The 24,325-nt window shown below is 42.5% G+C and overlaps 2 protein-coding genes across 3 annotated transcripts in view; one reads left to right on the plus strand and one right to left on the minus strand.

Annotated features, from left to right (window-relative positions):
• Eif5b (eukaryotic translation initiation factor 5B) overlaps positions 1–8,532 on the minus strand; it is a 50,235-nt gene extending 41,703 nt beyond the window's left edge. For both annotated transcript variants that reach the window (XM_059281291.1, XM_059281290.1), the window contains exon 1: positions 8,176–8,532. In XM_059281291.1, the coding sequence (XP_059137274.1) occupies positions 8,176–8,210 (35 nt within the window). In that variant the 5' untranslated portion in view covers positions 8,211–8,532. The remainder of the gene's footprint in view (positions 1–8,175) is intronic.
• Positions 8,533–8,608: 76 nt separating this feature from the next.
• On the plus strand, positions 8,609–20,961 carry Txndc9 (thioredoxin domain containing 9). Its single transcript, XM_059281292.1, has 5 exons — positions 8,609–9,389; positions 10,928–11,136; positions 13,029–13,147; positions 17,542–17,796; positions 20,640–20,961. The coding sequence occupies exons 2-5, from the start codon at positions 10,948–10,950 to the stop codon at positions 20,755–20,757; spliced, it is 681 nt and encodes a 226-aa protein (XP_059137275.1). The 5' UTR covers positions 8,609–9,389; positions 10,928–10,947; the 3' UTR covers positions 20,758–20,961.
• Positions 20,962–24,325: the final 3,364 nt, after the last annotated feature.

Consider the following 24,325-nt stretch of genomic DNA (forward strand, 5'->3'; position numbering starts at 1 on the left):
GTGCAAATGGACACCCTCAAATATAAATAACTGCAGTCTCAGGCTCTGTATGAGTAAGCACATTGTGAATTTAAAAAACAGAACCTCTGAGAAAAATACAGGGAAAAAGTTGAAACTCATCAAAATTAAAAACTTCTGCAGTTGGAAAGACCATAAAAGAATGAAGAAAACTGAACTGAGGGAGTGTGTATGTGCACAGCACATAATCTAAAAAAGGGCTAATTCTAGAACAAGTTTCAAAAACCCTCAAAACTCAACAGCAAAACCCCAAATAATCCAATCAGAAAGGTATAAAAAGGAAAAGGTATAAAAAGACTGCTGTGGGATGGTCTGTATGTCAAATGTGTTGCTGATTGGTCAATAAATAAATCACTGATTGGCCAGTGGCCAGGCAGGAAGTATAGGCAGGACTAACAGGGAGGAGAATTGAGAGAACAGGAAGCTAGGTGAGGGAGACACTGCCAGTTGCCACCATGACAAGCCGCATGTGAAGATGCCAGTAAGCCACGAACCATGTGGCAAGGTATAGATTAATAGAAATGGATTAATTTAAGCTGTAAGGACAGTTAGCAAGAAGCCTGCCACGGCCATACAGTTTGTAACCAATATAAGTCTCTGTGTTTACTTGGTTGGGTCTGAGTGGCTGTGGGACTGGCGGGTGAGAGAGATTTGCCCTGACCGTGGGCCAGGCAGGAAAACTCTAGCTACAAAAGACATTCTATTTAAGAGAATATGCAGGTGCCAAATTAAAGGCACTCTACAAGTCATTTGGGAAATGAAAGTTAAACCCATGTATACCAATCAGAACGTTGCACTCCCAAAGTGATAACAATGCTAATAAGAATAGAAAGAACTGGACAGTTCAGGCACAGCTGGCAGAATGCCATGGCCACTCTGAAAAAAAGTCTACCCATTGTGTGTGTGTGTGTGTGTGTGTGTGTGTGTGTCTGTTTAAAACAACACAAAAACAACTTGACAAATATAGGCTTACATAAGAACCACTAAGTAATTAAAGCTTATGTTTACAGAGAAACTTGTAGACAAATTTATATGGTAACTTCTTAACAGTGAAAAAAATGCAAATAATGTGTATGTCCTTTAGTAGGTGAAGGGTTAAACAAACCATGGTTCATTAACATTATATGAAATAATAGTCAGCAACAAAATAAAACAAACTATTGATACATGCAACAAGTTAGATGAAACTCAAAACAATCAGGATGAGTGGAAAGAAACAACTCTACTACCCAAAAATTAAATCCATCCATTGCTCCATTTATACAACATTCTTTTTTTTTTTAAAGATTTATTTATTTATTATGTATAGTGTTCTGTCTGCACATATCCCTGAAGGCCAGAAGAGGTTACCAGATCTCATTACAGATGGTTGTAAGCCACCATGTGGTTGCTGGGAATTGAACTCAGGACCTTTGGAAGAACAGCCAGTGCTCTTAACCTCTGAGCCACCTCTCCAGCCCTATACAACATTCTTTAAAGAACAAAATTTTAGAAATATAAAACAGATCTGTGGTTAGCAGAGGTTATGAACAGGCATAGGTGGGGTATGCAGGAGGAGATGGATGCTATAATACATGGAGAATATGACCAATCTCAGCAGTGATGCTCTCTTTATCTTAACTGTGGTAATAAGATATACAAATCTACATACATAAATGATAATGTATATGACAAAAAAACACACACAAGAGTATAAATGAAACCAAGCACATATGATTTTATTATCCCAATTATATTAAGAATTCTTACAATTTAAAAAAAAAAAAAAAGACAGCCTACTGAGAACTGGATAAAGCATTCCCAGAGACTTGTGTCCAAAGAGCTAATATGGCCAACACAGAGTAACTAGAGAATAACAATCAAATCCACAGTGGAACCTGGGCACAGTGATGAACACCTGTAATCCCAGCATTCAGGAAGCTGAGGCAAGAGAACCTGGAGTCTCAAGGCATTCTGAGCTATACCCTGTCACAAATAAAAACCAAAATTAATCAGCCAAACACACTGCCACCACTACACACAGCCACTAAGCTGGCTATTTAAGAAGGAGAGGAGGAAAGATACAAAGCTGTTGGCAAGTATATTAAGAAACTGGAGCTGATGTGGTACAGGTGCTTAGAAAACAATTGGAGACTCAAAGAATTATTATTATTGTAACTTATCAAGCTCATGACTGGATACATATTCAACCTGAAAAGAGGTGTTCAGGCAAGCATCTATAAATGAATGTTCATAGCAATATTATGTACATTAACCAAAAGAATGCCCACCAATGGACGGAATCTATATATACACAGAGCAATGGAATATTATTCATCCATAAATGAGGCACTGATGTAATCTACAACCTGGATGACCCAAAATCCAAAATACTACACTAAGTCAAAAAACTGAGATACAAAAGGCCACACTACATGTTATGATTCCATGAATATGAAATATCTGGAATAATCAAAAGACAGAAATCAATGGAGAGGAGAATGTCTGTGTATTGGGCAGAGGATCTCTTTTCAGGGTGACTGTTTTGGATCTACACTGAACACAACCCTGGTTAATATATTAAATGCTACAGACTACACATTGAAGACTGATACTTCTATACTAAATGAATTTCATCTCTAACATATCCACAAAATTGATTACATATTTCATACCACTTGGAGAAATGAATATAGTTTCTTCATCATTCTGACTAGTGAGCTTATAGGTTTGCACATAGAAGCACAGTTTGCATTGTGTTAAACAGTGCAGTGCACAATTGACACTGAGAAGCTTCTTTAACTATTTCCTCCATTATAACAGGCTGAGGTAAGCAAGCTTTAAAAAAAAAATCTGCCGGGCGGTGGTGGCGCACGCCTTTAATCCCAGCACTCGGGAGGCAGAGCCAGGCGGATCTCTGTGAGTTCGAGGCCAGCCTGGGCTACCAAGTGAGTTCCAGGAAAAGGCGCAAAGCTACACAGAGAAACCCTGTCTCGAAAAACCAAAAAAAAAAAAAAAAAAAAAAAAAAAAAAAAAAATCTGTGTTCACTGTACTGGATAGAGTGAGTGGACCATGTTATACAGGAAAGCATTTTAAAAGCAATCGGCTGTGGTGGCTCACAACTGTGGTTCCAGCATTAGGGAAGCTGAGGCAGGAAGACTGCTGTGAGTACAAGTGCAGCCAGAGATAAAGAATGAGACCCTGGACAGGGAGTTCATTACACTCTTTATTCGAATTTCTATGCACTTAAGTATTTTTTTTTTAAACAACAGAACACTAAATTTTTATTTCTTTAAAAAGTTGTGAGTTGTGAGCTAGGGATGTAGCTCAGTGGTAGCACACCTACCTAGCCAGTGCAAGGCCTAGGGCTCATTCTCCAGCACTGAAAATAAAAAATCCTTCTGAGCCACAAGAACAAACATTGGTCTGATACTTTTGACTCAATTTCTAGAGCTTGAGAAGGTAACAGAATCCCAATATTTCATTTTACAACTTTTGTTGGCTGTGAGTTCAAAGCCACACTGGAAACAGCCAGGCATGGTGATTCATGCCTTGAATCTCAGGAAGTGATGGCAGGAAGCAGAAAGGTATATAAGGCCCGAGGACCAGGAACTAGAGCCTGGTTAAGCTTTTAGGCTTTTGAGCAGCAGTTCAGCTGAGACCCATTCAGATGAGGACAGAGAGGCTTCCAGTCTGAGGAAACAGGATGAGCCAAGGAATTGGCAAAGTGAGGTAGCTGTAGCTTGTTCTGCTTCTCTGATCTTCCAGCATTCCCCCAATATCTGGCTCTGAGTTTGGTTTTATTAATAAGACTGCTTAAGATTCGTGCTCCAGTTGGATTAAGTTTGTCACTTGGTAAATAAAGTTGGAATAAAAAAGAATTTTGACTTCTCCAATTAAAGATGCTCAACTTCTTTTAGGGAAGGCTTTGTACTAATGATGCCCCACAATCACAGATCTTTCTGGAACAAATTCCTTAAATAGTTCCCATTTTCTGCTTTACTTTTAGTTTTATGTAGATGGGGGGGTGGTGGTGGAGTGAAGTACACTGCCTCAGGAGATCAGAAGAGGAAGGATCTGATTCCAGCAAGCTGGAGTTAAAGGTAGTGTGAGTCACCTGTTATGGGTGCTGGGAACTGAACTCAGGCTATCTGCCCGAACACTATGCTACCCCGCCCCCTTGTTCTTTTTCTAGGTAATTCTGGCTGTTCTGGAACTCGCTGTGTAGACCAGGCTGATCTCCAACTCAAAGATTTAAAGGTGTGCGCCACCACCGGCAGGCTTCACTGTGCTCTTCTTAACCACTGAGCCATCATCTCTCCAGCCCCACAAATCACACTTCCTATATTACAGACATCCTGTTAACCTGATTAGACCTGGCTGGATGAATACCTGGCACTAAAGCATCATCTAAGGTTAGGCACTGTATATGATAGGCAGAACACCCACAAGGGAGGAATTTGTCCATAATTACAGAGCAACATTGGTAGTTAAAAGCAAAGGATGGCTTTTTAACACGCCGGCTCCCAAACGCCTATATATTAAATAACATCCTGACTTCCATGATAGATGATTTCAGATAAATGAAAAAAAAAAAAATTTTTTTTTCCTTTCCCTCTGTATTTGGGAGAGGGTTGTATCTATGAGGCTTTGAGAAGAGATTGTTTTTATCCCATTAATCAAGGTAAACAGATAAGATTCCTTTTAAACTGAAAGATCTATAATACTTAGTTACCACCTTTAAATAGATGGGGGGCGGGGGATGAAGAACTGTTTTTTTTTTTTTTTTTTTTTTTAAAAAGATAATCTGGATCCTTGCTCCCCTTTACATATAATCAGTGAGAGACCATCCACTGTACTGTACACAGAAATAACAGACTATCACTAAGGAATGCACCATCCTATACACTACCTACACACTACCATGAACCCTGGGTGACAGGGAAGGTTACAAGAATAAATGGAAATAATGCCTCATCTTTTGTTTCATCGTAAATACAGAATCCTACCTTTTGTCTCATCACGTTTCCTCAGTCAATAAAAAAAGAACCAAAGAAACTTGCTAAGCACCTTCTGGGAAAGCTCATTCTCAGAATTATACAAGCCCAAATAGAATTTCAGAATTCCAAGATACAGATAGTCTAACAATCTCAGCTGCTAATCTAATAAAACATATGCCATACATGTAAAAATCAGATAAATAAGATTGAAACCCAATACTGAATGGCTAAAAAGTTAAAATAAGGATTCAACATAAGGCCATGGACAGGAACAATCAAGTAATCTATCCAGCTGCTGCTCACTTCTCACCTACTTCTACCTGGACAGAAACAGACTGGCTTAGCAGAGCCTGAGAGAAGCCTCGGGTGTGATGACAAACTCTAAACCAGGAGTCCTCAAGAAGAACCTAAGATCAGATATAGCTCATCTTATAAAAGAATACTGATCCCAGATGGGACATTTTCTTTTTAGATTTTCTTCCCAGTCTTCATTCCTGTCCCTTCAAAAACAAATCTTTGAAGATTAAAAGTACAATTAAATAGACAAAAAGAAAACTCAGAAAGCTGTGGAACTGCCTTCCCCAACCCTAACACCTCATATAAGATATAAAAGCCTTTTAAAAGCCAGGCAATTCTAGTCATAAGGGCAAAGCACCAGATTTCTTAGTACAAGCTGAGGGCACCTAAGCAAAGCACTGGTAAAGTGGCAGAACATGCAACGTGAACTCCACACTGGGACTCCACACTGGGACTCCACACTGGGACTCCACACTGGAACAGGGAAATGAATGTTTTGAAACTACACTGCTATCATTTCCCTTCAAGAGGAGCCAAAGTGAAGCACAGATCACTGGAAGAGGAGGAGACCCAGAGCCACTATTTGTTTACTAACAAACTAACCACTTGACAACAGGCTCTTGACACCACCCGTGGAAATCGGTAGCAATCAATCTTCACTAAAACCACAGACAAAAATTAGTATCTCCCATCCATATAGCTTTTCTCTATCACTAGAGAGCCTAGAAAGTAAAAATTGGGATTGAATAATATAAACTTTTATACTCCTGAACCAAACAAATTGAAAAGTATTTTTTTTCTTCAAAAAACAACAAAAGACAACCACCACCAAGAAACCAGTCCTAGGAGATAGCCCATCCCCACAATTCCAGAGCTTAAGCAGTGAAGGACAATCTGAAGGTCCAAGGTAGCCCTTGGCCTCAGAGTTGGAGCCAGACAAAGCTATGTGAGTCACCGTTTAACACCTTAGAAGAGGCTAACAGGGAAAATAGAAACTAGCTGGATATCGGTAAGAAACCAGCACCTAGCCGGGCGGTGGTGGCCCACGCCTTTAATCCCAGCACTCGGGAAGCAGCAGGCAGATCTCTGTGAGTTCGAGGCCAGCCTGAGCTAAGGAGTGAGTTCCAAGAAAGGCGCCAAAACTACACATAGAAACTCTTTCTCGAAAAATCGAAAGAAAGAAATAGAGAGAGAGAGAGAGAGAGAGAGAGGGAGGGAGGGAGGGAGGGAGGGAGGGAGGGAGGGAGGGAAGGAAGGAAGGAAGGAAGGAAGGAAGGAAGGAAGCAAGCAGCTCCTATTGCTTAGTGCTAACCGGCTGTGGTTGTATTCTGTTACATTTCTGTGGTGCCCCAGCCCTCGTGTTTATCTTTCAGATATACCTGAAGGGTTTACAAAGGAAGGGCCTCTTAGATTTAGTTCAGAGTATCCAACCAATGGGGTAATACAGAACTGGCCACAAGATAACGTTTGCATACAGGTAAAGGCCATGTGAGGCTTTAACACACAAAAAGAACTCAAAATTTTTCTCAGGAAAAAAAAAAATTAACTCACGTATCCAAAAATCCTATCAAAAGTTCAGAAATTTGTGCTTCACTACACCACTCAGAATTATTTTTTTTTTCTTTTCTCCTGATCTGATTAATAATGACTTTCAGGCAACTCTTTGAGAAGTACCTGCCTGAATTCTAGAGGAAGCACTGCTTCCCTGCTCTCCAGTCCAGCTTCCTCTGCTCTGTCAATCTTTTTTTTTTTTTTTTTGAGACGGTGTCTCTGTGTAGTTTTGGTGCCTGTCCTGGATCTCGCTCTGTGAACCAGGCTGGCCTCGAACTCGCAGAGATCCGCCTGGCTCTCCCTCTGAGTGAGTCCTGTCAATATTAATGTCAGTACTTAAATCTGTAATAGTCTGTTCTTCACAAACTCCAACTTTGCCACAAGAAACCCAAATCCTATTCCCCAAACCAGTTTACGTTTTCCAACAGACCTAAAACCGAAATACAAGGCTCATCTTAATACTATTCGTCAGCAAGGCAGCTGCGAGGTAAACTTAGCATTCTAACTTACTACTGTTAATAATTTTAATTTCAAAACCACGTCTGTGTGAGCCACGACGATGAACTGCCACAGACTTGGTTTTGTTTTCAGTGTTTAAAACCTCGAGCGTTTTAAACTAAGATGAACGGCTGCTGCGTACGGACGAAAACGAACAAACAGATGGTTGCTGACTCCTAGGAAGTGAACTCAACTGAAAAGGGTGAACGAACTTAATCAAACGTGACACCCAAGACTTGCTCCCCAAACCTCCGCCTAAGTAACTCATCAACACACACTCCCTCCCCTGAAAAGGCTTTTTAAGAGGTTGGAAAGAAGCGACCCTGATTGGTCTCCTCCCCTCCTCCTTTCTTAAGGGAAGTGGCTAGGAAGGCAAGAAACAAGACAGGGCGGAAAGTGGAAAGCCAGAAAGCATGGAGTCTGTGCAGCCGGCACTTTAAATAACCCCAGAAGTGTTTCCAAGTTGGCATACATGAGGAGGGAGCCACTGAGCTACCTCTCCGCAACTCCGAAGTTCCCGAGCAGCTCCCGGGAGGCGTTCACAGGGCCAGCGGCAGCGAGAGAGCAGCTCCAGCCCGCCCCACCCGACCCCACAGGGCCCGGCTCGCACCCACCTGGGCCGTAGGCCTGGGGCGGCAGCAGCAGCGCCCGAGCCCGGCCCTCCACCGCCCGGGACGCTCAAACGACTGCCGAGCCCCACAGCCCCGGAGACGCGGGCGATGATGGCCCGAGCCCCAGCCGCGGGGACGCGCCCCGCCGAGGCCCGCCCACTCAGGGCCCCGGGCCCCGCGCGACTCCCGGCGGACCCCCGGCCCGAGTCCCGCTGCCTACCTGTCTTCGCTCTTGTTTTTCTGTTTCTTCCCCATGGCTTGTCAGCGGCGTCCGTGGACCCGGCCTCTCGGTTCGGTGTCTCAAACACCCACTGCCTCCCGGCTGACTCCAATGCCCGCCCGACTCTGTCCACCTCGCGCCGCCGCCTCTCGCACCCGGCTCGCCACAGACCCGCGCACTGGGACAGGGCACATATGGTGTGAGCCCTCAGTACGCAAGCGCATCGCCCCGCCGCCTCGGCGTGGGGACGCAGGGCGCGGCTCATCGAGAGCGGCGCTTCGGATAGAGCGTCTTCAGTTGACCCGCCGGCCAGGTGGGAACCCGAGCGCCCCCTAGCCGCAAGTGACTGCCGCGCACCGACGCCCGGCTGCTCCGGGGTTCTAGAACCTAAGAGGACGACAATGAGGCGGTTCGTTTCTCACGTCAGCACGCTCCCCGGGACTGGCATTTGACTCGGGAGTGGTACTGAACAATTCCCTCACGCCTACCTGTCCTCAGCTGCAGGAAGTTCATTCAGTACGGAAGCACAGGGAGTCAATGATGAGCCTTCCGGAGTCCCCAAGGGACATACACCCAGAACAAAAATATATGGATCCCCATCAGTAACACTCATGTATAACACTTAGTAACACTGCGTTCATTTATTAAGGGGAAAAGACACAAGGGTACAGCAGCCAATCCCCTAATATGAATCTTCATATAAGCAAGTTCTAAAAATTCATGTGTTTAAGGAAGATCTGGAGTAGTGAACATACTCATCTAGTTTTGGGCGATGTTATTAGTGTGAGCTACGTATTAAGAGTGTACTGTAAGCTACACTTCAACTTTAGAGACTATTAAAGGAAATGAAGCCCCACTGTCGCTCAGGAACAAGCTCGGGCTCGTTTTGACATAGGGCTGACGTCTGTGCACAAGAAAAACTACAATTCCCAGCGTCCTTAGCGCCCATTCCTCCGGTCATTAGCCGACAAGCATAAGACCGGAACCTTGTAGTTCCGGGTGGCGGAGGAGAGAAGCACTCTGCGAGGCTTTCGTCACTCGCCAGCCGCCCCTTCCGCGGGTGTATCGCGAGAGGACTTTTAACCAATGAAAAGGAAGAACTGACAGAACCTTCGCCGCCCTTATCAACTGCTACGAGGCTGAAACCTGCGTGAACCTGATCGGTACTCTTGATCTGCAGCTTCCTCTTTTATTAGCCATCGCCAATAGTCCAGGTACGGCAAAGGAGGCTGTGACAGATCCTGCCCCGCGTTCCAGTGTTGAAGGACATGTCACGGCTACACATCCGGCTGGGTCGGGCGGGGTCGGGGCGAGGGCGCGGTTGGGGCGGCCTTGTCTGTGCGGGCTACTGAGGCTGAGGCGCATGCGCCCCAGGTAGTGCTAAATCGCTTCCCCAGGAACTCCTTCCCCTGCCCCTGGAGCTCAGGGAGTGGCAGAGAATCTACTGACAGGTACATAGGGTTAGCGTTTCGGGTAGGAGCTTGTAGGGGAGTTAAACAGTTAGGTGTCAGCCCTTCAGTTCATCCGTAAGAATGATTAATATTCGAGCTGGTTCAATAAATAGAAAGTTATGGGGACCACTAAGCTATTTCCTTACCCCAACACCCCCGGTCGAAAGGCAGTGACCACCCCCGCCTAACTTAGGACATCTCTTGTCGCCTGTGTTCTCGTGAAGCTCCGAATTTAAACGGAAAGTTATCCTGTAAAAGCCCCAGTAATAAGCGAATGCTATGCCCCGATAATGTCAGATTCTGACGAGCTTGTCTCGGATCCCTTCATTTAGTCCCGAGTGGAGAGTCTTAATCTTATATTTCTCTTGCGGGAGTAGAGATCATAGAAATACAGCTTCTTTTCAATCGTGAAGTATTTATAAGGCGCTGACAATTGGGGTTTAGAGGGTTGTTTAGAATTTTTTTTAAAGATAGTCTTTTATGTAGCCCAGTCTGGTGTCTGCCGTTCTGTGTATCCAAGGATGGTCTCAAATCCCTGATCCCTATGTTTCTGCCTTTGAGAACTGAGATTACAGTCATGAGCCACCATGCCCAGGCTAGTTTTGTTTGTGAGATGATTGGTTTTAGCTGTCAGCTTGACACAATCTAGAATCACCTAAGGAGAAAGACTCAGTGACAGATTGGCTAGATCAGGTTGGTCTGTGGCATGGCTGGGGGAGTGGGGATTGTCTTGATTGCTTTAATTAAAGCAAGGTGGCCTGCCCATTCGTACAGCACCATTCTCTTCCCTAAATCTGAATCCTAGAGTATAGAGAGGGGGTTGAACACAGGTAGACATGCATGTATTCATTTCTCTCTGCTCATGGTTGGATGCAGTGTCTTCTGTTTCAAGTTCCTACTTTACTTCCTTGAAGTGATGGACTGTAACCTGGACTTGCATGCAAATAAACCTATCTCTAGTAAAGCTGTTTGTGTTAGGATATTTCTGAGGAAGTATAGAAATGAAACTCCTTATGGCAGTATCCATGAAAAAAAAAAGATTTTTATAGAAGCCATAAAGCTGGTTAGTACAGTTAGGAAATTCCCGGGATCCTGGAACTATGGACCATGTCTTTGATGGATTAGGTGTTTGTTCTGGTTTTAGCAGGTGTTGGGGCCTACATGCTGGGTTCTGAGGTCAGAATGGTATCTCTAACAGGGCATCTGCTGTGTTAGAGACCTGTTACAAAGATCCTGTCTTTAAAACAACAACAGAACCCCCAAAGTGTAAACTTAATGCTTGTTTTTTGTGACCCTCCCAGCAGCAAGACTGTTTAGAAAAATGGAAGGGAATGGATCCATCGACATGTTCTCAGAAGTCCTAGAGAACCAGTTCCTCCAGGCCGCTAAGCTCGTGGAAAACCACTTGGACTCTGAAATTCAGAAACTGGATCAGATCGGTGAAGACGAGCTGGAACTCCTCAAAGAAAAGAGACTGGCGGCACTCAGGAAGGCCCAGCAGCAGAAACAAGTAACCTCCCCGCCTGCTCTCTGACATCGCCTTAACACTGTGCTCCTGACTGCACGTGTGCTGTCACGTGACCTTCCCTCCTCACTTTCAGGATGCTCTGAATTCAACTCTCTGTCACTGTTAAATATTTCCCCAGGAATAAAACTTGAGGGAAGACTTAGGCAAGATGTAGCATTTAATTGAGGAGCTGACATGTCAAAAGAGAGATTAAAACTTTTCTCTCAGACCAAGCTTAGGGTCCACATATCAAAATTGAAGACATACAGTGGTCCTGTGTGAGAAGATGTTTCTAAATGTTAGAGCATGTGTGCATTTTTATTAAAGTTTTGTCTTTTTGGGGGGTGTGGGGCGGTGGGCAGGCTCTCACTGTGCAGCCATGACTGGCCTGCTTCTGCCTCCAGAAGTGCTGGGATTGAAGGCGTGCACCACCACACCCAGTTCTGTCCTGTCGATTTCATGAAAACTCTGTGAGATGACTGGTTTATCGTACCCACGTACGAAAGAGAAAATGTGGGCTCAGAAAAGTCATCGAAATTCCAGATCAGTAAATGGTGGCAAGGGTATTGAAACTTTGCCTTCATGGTTTCTTTTTTCTTTCTTTCTTTTTTTCAGCTGGAAGGCATAGTGAGAGTCTAGTTGAGATGGCAAGCTTTCTGCCACAGGAAAGGTGGAAGGGGCTGAAAGAGTTCTCAGGCTTGGTTGATAGGGGCGCATGCCTTGGCTTGTGAAAGTTATTTATATCTGAGGTTTTCCTTGGTTCTGGACACCACATAAGTAGACTTCTCCCTCTGAGAACTCTGCTCACTGATGGCTAGTCTAGACATCCTTGCCTGTTTGAGATTGTTATCAGAAGCAGATAGGTGGGTTCCTAAGCTTCTGAACTGCAATAACCACACTGTCCCCCCAAACTGACAGGCTTTACTTCATGGAGTGGTTTATTTTGTTTGTTTTTTTAAATTATTTCTTATTTTTGAGATTATAATATAGTTACATCATTTCCCCCTTCCCTCCCTCCAAACCATTCTATATGCTCCCTTTCAAACTCATGGCCTCTGCTTTCATCAATTGTTGTTACATCTATATGTGTGTATATGTAAATGGACATTTCCTGTCCTGACTGCCTGGTCCCACATAACCTACTCAGAGGCTGATTATGAATTATAAATGCTCAACTTATAGCTCAGGCTTGTTACTAGCTGACTCTTACACTTAAATTAACCCATATTTGTATTTATGCTTTGCCATGTGGCTCATGACTTGTTACCTCATTTTTTTACACGTCTTGTTGCGTCTCTCCTGACTCTGCCCCCTCTTTATCCCAGCATTCTTTCTGTGTCTGGCTGTCTCGCCCAATCTCTTCTTGCCCTGCTATCAGCCAGTCAGTTTTTTATTAACAATGAGCATAATCCACAGCATGTATATACATACATATTTCTAAATATAGTCTGCTCAGTCTATATGATGTTATATATATGTACATTTTCAAGGCTGACAATTTGGTAGTGGATAACCAGTTGGTGTGCTCTTCCCAGGAGAAGGCTATTTCTCCCATTCTCAGCATTCTGTAGTTTGCTGTCAGAACATTATTTTTTTCTAAGTGTAGAACTGTGTGTGTCTCAGTGATAGAGCTCTTGCCTAGCCTGCTCTTGGTCCCGTGTTCAGTCCCTAACATCACAAAAATAAACAAAAAACCCTTAAAAAAACAAACAGAAAAACCCTTTTGTAATAAGACTGCCACTAGAGTCCTAGAAAAGTTAATTGCTGAAAGGAATGCTTTTCACTGTGGGATAGAATTGATTTCTTTACAAAATAATATAGTGATTAGGACACTTAAGATACCAAGTACCGCCGAAAAACATTTCAGCTGGGTCGTATGCTTCTCTTGAACTTAGGAATGGCTGTCTAAAGGACATGGGGAGTACAGAGAAGTGGCCAGCGAGAGAGACTTCTTCCAAGAAGTCAAGGAGAGTGAAAAGGTGGTCTGCCATTTCTACAGAGACACCACATTCAGGTACCTTTGCTTCCATCCTTGATGTCAGTGTTCCTGTGAGAATGGTTTATTGTTCCTCAGCTGTGTTTCCACTGTGTAACTCTAAAGACGTCTTAGCAAAACAGTAATTGGATTGCTGGGAATTGGAGGGCAACAGCTTTCATAATTGGTGTTTATCCATTCACTCTGTTCTCTTGATAAGGAGATAGCGAGTGACTTGACCAAGCCTTTCATCAGAACCTTAGTTGGAACTGCCAGGCTTGGTTAGAAGTAATTTTCCTTAGGGTACCCCAATCTGTGAATCTAAGGAATTCCTTAGAGAGGGGAAGTAGCACACATGCACCCCCAAGTTATATTTTTGAGGAGGAGCAAACTAAGGACTTTTACATGCTACGCAGCTGTTCTACAACTGAGCTGCATTCCCAGCCTAAGAGGTTATGTTTTCAAACAGAGGATTCAATCTTGGGAGTTTTGTGTGCTTTTGGATGTGTATTGGGTTTTTTGTTTTTGTCGTCTTCGTCCCCCCTCCCCCGCTTCCAAAGGGATTAGTTGCCAACCTTTAAAACTTGACAGTTTAAGAATTAGCCAGATTTTGCCGGTGGTGGTGCACGCCTTTAATCCCAGCACTCGGGAGGGAGGCAGAGCCAGACGGATCTTTGTGAGTTCGAGGCCAGCCTGGTCTACAGAGGGAGATCCAGGACAGGAGCAAAGCTACACAGAGAAACCCTGTCTCGAAAAAACAACAACAAAAAAAGAACTAGCCAGATTTCAGAATTTTTAAAAATTGAGGAAGCTGATAATAACTAGAATCATAATAGCTGTTTTCTGATGCTGCCTGTCTTAGATGGACATGCAAGGCAACTTGACTCACGTACTGTATCTCAGCCCTACCTTCTCTCTGTACTGTAGCCCATCTGGCCTTTATCTTAGCCTCAGAACCCAGTCACTTCATTATTAACACCTTTCAGAGATTGAGTGCCCTAGATTCATTCTCTGAGATAAGGAGAGCAGATATTGAGAAGAATTAGAATGGCAGAAGAGCACTGAACACTCTCCGTAAGTCCCAGCCTGCAGCAGTTATGGTAAGGTGGTCACCGACACCAGCAGATAGGATCGATGCCTGTCCACTCATTTGTCATGTCTTCCTCTGTCGATGGTTGGCTTTGTACAAGCAGAGCGTTTGCTATCAGTAGCTCTGGAGCAGAAATGCTGGCACATCAGTGGAGGCCAAGTAAATGTAGCTGATGGATGGGAAACTGAACATCCAGAGTGCTCACCCTCGGCAGGACTGGGAAACCAAAATCCACACCATTCCATTAACTTTTGTATGCAGCTCCCAAAGTCCCTAGGAGATAGTAAGATAGATACACCCACGAATGTACTTTTTTTTAATAATGTTTATAGTAGCCTTTGAGGTATGGGTTATAATTCTTTCTTGTGTAAAAAGATGAAGTGACTCAGCCACTAAGTAATGGAAGAGATTTGAATACATGTTTTCAACCTGAGACTATGCACATTACATGTACATTACTACTGCTTCTGTAGTTTATTTTTAGGTTTATTTATTCTACTTTATGTGTATAAATGTGTCTTGCCAGCATGTATATATTTGCAACATATGTGTGCCTGCTGCCTAGAGATCAGAAGACCAAATCAGATCCCCTGCAACTAGAATCATGGATGGTTGTGAACCATCTATGTTTAGAGCAACAGAACCTGGGTCCTTTGCAAGAGCAGGCAGTGCTCTTAACTGCTGAGCCATCTCTGCGGCCCTGCTTCTGGATTTTGAAGTGTTTTCTGTGGATGTTTTGTTTGTTGTTTGTTTTGTGGAGGTTTTAATTTGTTTGGTTTTTGTTGGCGGTGGTGGGTTTTTTTTTGTGGTGTTAGAGAGTGAACCCAGGGCTTCATGCATGTCAGAATTTTTATTTTTTTTTTAAGACAGGGTCTTGCTGTATAGCCCTGGCTGGCAAGGAACTCAGAGATAAATTCACCTACTTCTGCCTCCCAGGTGCTGGAATTAAAGGTGTGCTAGATTTTTTTTTTTTTTTGGTTTGGTTTTTTGAGACAGGGTTTCTCTGTGTAGTTTTGGTGCCTGTCCTGGATCTTGCTCTGTAAACCACGCTGGCCTCAAACTCACAGAGAGGCCTGGCTCTGCCTCCCAAGTGCTGGGATTAAAGGCGCGCGCCACCACCGCCAGGCTAGGTGTGCTAGATTTTTAACAATGGGTTTGTAGTTGGTTTTTCTATTACTCTTTACTCTTTGGGGGGAGGGCACCACCCAGTTCCCAAATCCTAACACAGAGGCTTATTTTCTTATAAACATTCAGCCTTATTTTGGTTTATTTCTAGCCAGCTTTTCTTAAATTATCCTGTCTACTTTTGCCTCTGGGCTTTTTCCTTTTCTTACTTCTGTATATCTTACTTTCACTGTTATTCTGTGGCTGGCTGTGTGGCTGGTCCCTTCTTTTCTTGTGCCTTGATCTCTCTTGCTTCTTTCTCTAATGTTCTTCTCCTTCTCCTTATTCTCTCTGACTGCCATCCCCACCTATTTCTCTCTCCTGCCTCACTGTTGGCCATTCACCTTTTTATTAGATCAGTCAGGTATTTTAGACAGGCACAGTAACACAGCTTCACAGAGTTAAACAAATGCAACATAAAAGGATGCAACATATCTTTGCATCATTAAACAAATGTTCCAGAGCATAAACAAATGTAACAAAAATTCCACAACATGGGTTGATCCCAGGCATTGTGGTCTATACTTGTAATTTCATTGCTTTTAAGATTCAAACAAGGAGGATCACAATTTTGAGGCCAGCCTGGTCTACATAGTAAGATCTTATCTCAAAACAACAACAAAATATGTTAATAACAAATGGTGTGCGTAGACTTAATTAAAATAGGTTCCTAGCACTCGGGAGGCAAAGGCAGGCGGATCTCTGTGAGTTTGAGGCCAGCCTGGTCAACAGAGCGAGATCCAGGACAGGCACCAAAACTACACAGAGAAACCTTGTCTCGAAAAGCGTAAATAAATAAATAAATGGTAAATAAATAAATAAGTAAATGGGTTCCTTTTACAGTTAAAATATAGGGTAGATTTATGTAAAGATTTCTTACATACAGATTTACTATTTGTTTAGAGCATTGTTTAGAACCTGTTATTTGTTCTCTTACCCTTTATCTCTAAAATCTTATTTGCTATTTCGGTTTTTCAAGACCGGGTCTCTATGTAGTCCTGGCTGTCCTGGAACTCACTGTGTAAACTAGGCTGGCCTCAAACTCAGAGATCTGCCTGCTTCTGCCTCCAATTACTGGGATTAAAGGCTCTGAAATATTATTGAAGACCCAGCCAGGGACAAGATTTGGCATCAAGGTTAAAGGAAACTTCCTGAGCCCACACTAGTTCTGGAGCAACCCTAGGTACTTCCCAGCTCCACCCCAGAGAATTTTAACTCACCTCTATGTTTTAAAAGTAATCAAGTATTAACTGGTTGTTGCGGTGCACACCCTTAATCCCAGCACTCACGAGACAGAGGCAGGCAAATCCGGAGTCCAAGGCCAGCCTGGTCTACGGAGTGAGTTCCAGGAGAGCCAGAGCTACACAGAGAAACCCTGTCTCAAAAAACCAAATAAATAAGTTAAAGTCCACTATAGTGAACACCTTGTGCTTAAGAACTACAGACCCTGCAAGATTGGTGGTCTGTTTCAAAACCACTAGGAACATGGTTTGATTAAAATAGATTTCAATTTAAAGAAAATGTCACTTCCTCTTCAGTAGATGGTTTAGTAAAAATCACTACAGAGCTGACAGTGCCGTTTATTGGGTTCAGCCTCTAGCACTGGGGAGTTGGAGGAGGTAGAGTAAGACTGATATTTCTTAGGGGCCACACTAGCCATATGTAAAGAGTGTTAATAACCTTTAATAGATAAACTTCCCTGACAGAGTTACATGAGTCATGGAGTTCTTGGTGACTCCAGTTTTGTGGGGTTGTTTGTTTGTTTGTTTTTCAATTTTTTATTTTTCTGGACGGTGTTTCTCTGTGTAGTTCTGGCTGTCCTAGAATTTGCTCTGTAGACCAGACTGGCCTCCAACTCAAAAATCAGCCAACCTTGCTTCCCGAGTGCTGGGATTAAAGTGTAAGCCACCACTGGCCAGCTCTGGTGACTCCTAAATTCCAAATGTGACACCAGCTGAATCTTTGCCTCTTGTGACTTCTGTCAGCTTCAGATCTGTCCCTCTTTATTCTTATGAAGACACCAGGAAACATTCATGCATAAGGGGACCAAGACCTTAAGTTTTTTGTTTTTATCCTAAATATGACAACTCATAAAATTGAGACTCAGACAGAAAAACTCTAAAGTGAGATGCACAGTGACGCTTCCTTGAGCTTTTCCCTTTCTGCTCTTAACTTACAGGTGTAAAATACTAGACAGACATTTGGCAATACTGGCCAAAAAACATCTTGAAACCAAGTTTTTGAAGCTGAATGTGGAAAAGGCGCCATTCCTCTGTGAAAGACTGCGGATCAAAGTCATCCCCACACTAGCACTCCTGAGAGACGGCAAGACACAAGATTATGTTGTCGGGTTCACCGACCTAGGAAATACAGATGACTTCACTACGGAAACTTTAGAATGGAGACTTGGCTGTTCTGACGTTATCAATTACAGGTAACCTTTAGCAACAACAAACTAAAAAATAGACTTATTTGAAGCCCTGCCTAGTTGGTAGTTTTTTTAGGCTTATTTATTTATTTATTTATTTATTTATTTATTTGGTATGTAACGTTTATTTTATGAAATTAAGTTCTGTTGGCTAAGATGTAGACAGTGTGGGAAAAGCTTGTTTCTTTTTTTGGTTTTTGTTTTTGTTGTTTTGTTTTGTTTGTTTTTCGGTACAAGGTTTCTCTGGGTAGCTTTGAACCTGTCCTGGAACTCACACTGTAGGCTGGCCTCGAACTCACAGAGATCTCCAGCCGGCCTCTGCTTCCTGAGTGCTGAGATTAAAGGCTTGTGCCACCACCACCTGGCAAAAAAAAAAAAAAAAAAAAAAAGCCCATTTCTTAAGGCTTTGAACAATGTGATCTTATAGCAAAACCAAATTTACAGATAAAAACTCAGGCTTGGAAGAAGCCTAGAAGTTTTCAACTTAAGAAATGTTACTGAAACTAATTTTGGAAACCCAAAGTGACAGTCCAGAATAGATTGCCTTTGGGTGTGTGGAGGGGGTGTTTTTGTTTCTTATGGTGTTAGAGATTTAGCTCAGAGCCTGCACATGCTAGGCAAGTCCTCTGTCACTAAGCCATACCCTAAGCTTACCCCTACGATTTATGACTGACTGAAGCGATTCTCTGTGATGAAATTAAAATGTAAAACACTGCTACAGAGGTCATTACACTTTTGTAGTTCCACGTTTGCAGTACTGAGGTGAAACCCAGGGCCTCACATATACTAGCTGTGTGCTCCACCACCATACCACAATAGTAATCCCTAGCCCTGAACACTGTGATGTTAAAACCATAGGCTTTTATTGTAGACCTGTATATGTCATGTGTACAATCCGAAAATACAAAAGGTTTCTATGCTTCCATAACTGAAAAATGGTCTTACTTGTAAAACGATCTAAAATCCAGCTTCCATTTTTTTGGTGCATGGCTTTGTCCTTCTCAAATTGAAAATACCACCTGTGTTTTGTGCCTCTTCTTGCTTTGAAAAGCAAAGAAAAGAGAAAGAGAGAAAAAAAGAGACAGGCAGGCAAGGAAAATTGTGCCTTTCAAAGCAGAAAATCTCACCTTTTCTCTGCCCTATTTCCCCTCACTTCTCTGAGTCTCTGATAAACATGGATGAATCATTCCTATACTATAGAAGTCCATTTCTTTTTGTTAATATTAACATAAATTAACATTTGTTCAACAAAACGTTATATTTTGAAATTATTTCAAACTTGGTTTTCTTTTGGTTTTGTGTTTTGAGACAAGGTCTTACTCTACAGTCCAGTAATGTTAATCTCTTGCCTCAGCCTCCCAAGTCCTGGGATTACAGGTGGGATCCAACATGCCCAACTTGATTTCAAATTTTAATTAATTTGAGAACTAACAGAAGGAATTATTACATAGTCTTTACCATATTCCCACATTTTAAATGTATATGCTGGATACATAACAATTTTTTTCAGAACCATTTGAGTATATTCCTTTATTTCTGAATGTATATTTCCTAAGAATAAGGATATTTCCTTATATACCCCCAGTGCCGTTACTAAAATAGCAGTGATGTAGTTTATAGAACCTATTCAAATGTACCACCATCCTTTTATTGTTCTCCATGTCTGAAAAATGTGTCACATTTAGTTACTGCGTTTAGTTTCTGTAACAGTTTCTAAATTGATTTTCCAGGCTGACAGTTTTTAGAAGTCTAAGCTAGTTAATGTCTCGGGTGTTCTTCAGTTTGGGTTCATGTGTACATCTCGGCATCAGACTCAGTTCTTACATCAGGGCTAGTTGCTCCAGGAGGATGTCCACACCCTTGCTCTCAGTGCATCCTCTGATGGTTTGTCTGTTCAGTGATACAGCACGAGGTTAAGCACTGCTCTGTCATGCCAGGCGGTAATTTGGTGAGGAACTTTTGTATCACTTGAATTTATTTACTTGTCCATTTAGTGATTAGTCTGGACTGTGAATGGTTTTATTGGGTTATCATCTGTAAGACTCCATTATCCTTTGAACACTCCCTTTATAGTCCATGCAAGATGCATTAGGAAAGCTTATAATATATTCTCTCTAAAATTAGCTGTGTTTCTAAGAAGTTCTGCTTCCTTTCAGTGGCAAATGATGGTTTTTCCTTCCTTTTTTTCATTTATTGATTAATTTATTTACTGTTTATTTAGGGCAGGCTCTCACTATATAGCCCAAATGGTCCTCAAACTTGCAGACCTTCTACCTCAACTTCCTGGCAACTAGAATTACAGGCATGTGCCACCATGCCTGCATAGCAAATGATGTTCCAAAACTAACATCTGGATGCCAGGAATACTCCCCAGATACAAACAGAAACTGTCTCATCATTTATTTCTGTAGCATCATTGAAAAGGTTTAAAAATAAATGTTTTGTTTTGTTTTTTAAGTTTTATGCCAGTTCCAGGCTGATGTTAGTGCTTTCAATGAGTTTTGCTAGTGTGTGTAGAAATGTAAACATTGGGGTGCTACCCAGCAAGAGTCACGTTGAGAGCTCCAGCACAGCAGTGTTGCCTGTCATCATTAGCACTGGTTCAGCACTTTTCCCTGCCTGCTTCGGAATGTTAATGCCCAGCGTGCAAAGGGCCAGGACTCCATCTCCATCACCTCAAAAATGTTTATAATAATAATCATGATAAACAAGAAACTCAAACATTGATCTAATAATTAGATAAGGAGTAAAACTATTAACCATTAATATTAATGCTTTTTTACACTCTAGCATCACAAGTGTATTAATCATAAAAAATAAAATGCTCTTAAACTTTGTTTCACTTTTAGTGGAAATTTAATGGAGCCACCATTTCAGAGCCAAAAGAAATTTGGGACAAACTTCACAAAGCTGGAAAAGAAAACTATCCGAGGAAAGAAATACGATTCAGATTCTGATGATGACTAGACTGTGCTGTCCTTTTAGACCATCTGTTTGTCTGTTTACTTCAGAGTTAAGTGTGTTCCTAAATTCTCCTGATTTCGGCCCATTGACCATCTATACTCATATCCCAACGTTTATACTGTGTCACTACATGGAAGGACATCATTACTATTTTGACCATCATGTGTAACTTGAAAGAAACAGATATTTTAAATTACCTGGAAAGGGTCTGCATTCTCTATTTTTGTGATTGATTTTATCATAACGTAATTCTTCTATCTTTATACCACTCACTCTTGTGTTTTAAATCTACTGAATTAGAAATAGAAATTCAGCCAATTTAATTCAGCATTTAATGAGTGCTGTCTATACAAGGGTGGGTAACATTTCCTGGTATAGCACATGCATTTGTCAGTGAATCCTCACTTCATTCATAGAATGTGTTTCAGGAGATATTAAAGCCTTGCCCATGTACTCTGGGTGCAGCATGTTGAATCTGCTGATAGCAGAAACTCAGGTTTATAAGCACATTGCCTTATTTAAAGGATCCTCATTGCTTATACGCTGAGACCTGCATTAAAAAATAATTAAGAAACAGTTTTTGTGTGGCAGCATATGGATCTCCAGTGACTGCTCAGTAAAACAGTTTTAGCATAGGTAAAAATTATTTTTTAAAAGTGTAAGTCAGGAAACTACTGTATTTGGTAAAAGTACACAGCAAACAAAAACATTAAAAAAAAAAAAGAAAGAAAAATCTTAAGGTAAGGGTGTAGTTCAGTGATAGATCATGTGCTTAGTGTGAACAAATCCTTAGGTTTGATGCCCAGAACGAAATAAGTTTTGGTAAGAACCGTGAGAGTGGCATCATCTAATGAGATGCCTCAGTGTAGAAAGGTGCTTGCCACAAAACTTGAGGACCTGAGTTCAGTCCCCAGAACCCACTTGGAAGTAGAGAAATAATTCCTGCAAATTGCCATGTCACATGCACATAGAATACAGCAACTACAAATTGAATGTAAGAAGGTGACTTGGGTTTTGGAAGCAGTCTAAAGCAGGAAAGAAGGGGAAAGTGTAGAACAAACATTAAATTATAAGTGACAACAAGGGGCGGGGACATGGCTCAGCAGTTAAGAGCACTTGGGTTCGATTCCTAGCACCCACATGGCGGTTCACAGCCATTCGCTAGCTCCAGTTCTGAGGGAATCTGATGCTCTTCCCCAGCCTCTGCAGACACTGTCTGCACTCAGACATACATAAAGGAAAACCTTTTTTTAATTTGGGCAGAACTAAAACTGATAAAGAGAATTTCTAATGGAAAAGTCCAACACCAGATGGCTATAGCGGTAAATTCAACAAAACATTTTTAAAGAATAGTTAACATCAGTTTTCACAAACTTTTAAGACTAAAACATGAGATACAACTCTCTCTTGCTGTTAGGCTAATATTAAGCTAACACCAAAGCCAGACTGCAACATCACAAAATTACAGACCAATAACTGTTCTGAATACTCAAAAATACTAGCAAACTAAAGCCAAGCAACATAAGAAAACAAGATTATATCGTATGATCACACACGTGCATATACCCAAATACAGACATAAACATACATCATTTAAGTCTTAATAAGCAAAATCTTGGGGGTGTTGTTTTGCTTTTTTGAGACGGGGGTTTCTTTGTGTAGCCCTGGCTATCCTGGAACTAGCTTGGTAGACCAGGCTGGCCTCAAACTCAGAGATCTGCCTGCCTCTGCCTCCCTAGTGCTGCGATTAAAGGCATGCGCCCCCACCACCTGACACAAAATCTTTTTTAAATCAATGCAATTCATCCTGTAGCTACAAGTGGTAACAGCTGCCCTAACAGAGCAGACCTAAAGCAGAATCAGAGACAAACTTCACAACAGGCTTCTGGAGTAGATGGTAGACCCAGAGCTGCCCTTGTGAGTCAATGAAGAAGAGAAAAGTTGTCTGTATTCGAAAGAGAGGAAGATGGGGAACGATTCAGAAACCCACAAAGGTAGTCTGAAAGCTTGGAGAAGAGGTATAGTGACACAGAAGAGCCAACCCAATCACATGCATGACTCTGGCGAGGGGTTACATCAGGTAAGCCGGGCAATCCTGGTGAAGAGGCCAGCAGCCCTACCTTCGGGGAAGCCCACAGCCCTCAGACCCAGTTGTGGGCTTTGATGAGACCATGGTTCCTCAGGCAGATGAGTCTGCAGTATTTCTGTTACTGTGTGTGACTCAGCAGGCAGGGTCCAGGCACCACCTTGAGAGGGAACTGAGCTACACTGGAAGCCTGAGGATGGAGAACAACCACACAATGGTTTAGTCAGCCATGGTTCAGTTCAATAATGACCGACAGCCCTGGGAGGGCTACATGAGACAGAAGATAGGACAGTACAGTGCACAAGAAAAAAGCCCTGCCCTGGTTGCTCGGAGCAGAACACATCAACTGAAAATCAATCTGCAGTTCTGAAGCCCTGCGCCTGTGGTCAGCAGGTGGCTCCTGATGCTCTCTAGGTAGCAGTGCCTACTCTGCTGGAGACTGGAGACTGAAGCTCCAGCAGGCAAGCTCCCACAACTGCACCCTTCCAGCAAGAACGTGGTATCTTGGTTGCTCCCACACTCCCAGGACACTTGGGAAACATCACCCTAGCCAGGGTATCAGCCGCTCCTGAAGATGGGATCCCAGAGTGAGCTTGGTGAGAGACTATCCCGATCACAGACTGCAAAGCCAAGTGTGGCCAGTAGAGGACCCTGCTACACAAAGAAGGGAAGCTACTGAAGGAGAGACAGGTCCTGTGAACAGCAGACACCTGCCTGACAGAGCTTATCCTTGGAAAAGAGCCCTCCCCGTTCAACCGCCCTCACCCCACACGTAGGAGCAGCAGGCTCCAGTTCTTAGGCTCTGAAACAAACTCCCTTGGTTCTCCATCCTTTCTTTGACCTCCAAGCCTCGTATTTACTTGTTCTTGTTTTTTTCTTTCTTTTTTTTATTATTAAGAAATTTTCTGTTCATTTTACACACCAACCACAGGTGCCCCTCTCCTCCCTCCTCCCACCCCTCAACCTTCCCCCCAACAACCCACCCCTCATCCCACCTCCTCCAAGGCAAGGACTCCCATGGGGAGTTGGCAGAGCCTGGTACATTCCGCTGAGGCAGGTTTATTTGTGCTTAAACTCATAGCAGTCCTTTTACTTTATCCTATGTTTTTTAATGATTTGGGGTTTTTTGTTTTTGTTTTTTCTTCATGGAATCATCTCATTTTGATTATGTATCTTTTCACTATTAGGCAATCTTTTTTCTTTTCTTGTTTCCTTTCTTCTTTAGTTCCTCTTAACTAGACTTTCAGCAGTATGTTGACTTGGTCTTGCTGGGGACACTCTTTAGTTTGTTGTTGTTTTAAAAACTCATGTTTTTATTTTGTACCCCCTTTTTATGAGGGGGAGGTTGGGACAAGTTGACTCTATGTAGTCCTATGTAGACCAGACTGGCCTCGAACTCAGAGATGTGTGCCTCCAGAATGCTGGAACCAAAGGTGCTACCACCAAGCCCACTGGACTCCTTAACATTTATCTCATTTTGTTTTT

The sequence above is a fragment of the Peromyscus eremicus genome, chromosome 16_21 (genome assembly GCF_949786415.1).
Source record: "Peromyscus eremicus chromosome 16_21, PerEre_H2_v1, whole genome shotgun sequence".
NCBI lineage: Eukaryota > Metazoa > Chordata > Mammalia > Rodentia > Cricetidae > Peromyscus > Peromyscus eremicus.

What these genes read in the sequence shown, in the direction of transcription:
- Txndc9 (XM_059281292.1), top strand. Translation starts at nt 10,948, where the DNA reads ATGGAAGGGAATGGATCCATCGACATGTTCTCAGAAGTCCTAGAGAAC. An exon ending in AGGCCCAGCAGCAGAAACAA is followed by an intron (nt 11,137 to 13,028) that starts GTAACCTCCCCG and finishes TCTTGAACTTAG; the next exon opens with GAATGGCTGTCTAAAGGACA. An exon ending in TACAGAGACACCACATTCAG is followed by an intron (nt 13,148 to 17,541) that starts GTACCTTTGCTT and finishes CTTAACTTACAG; the next exon opens with GTGTAAAATACTAGACAGAC.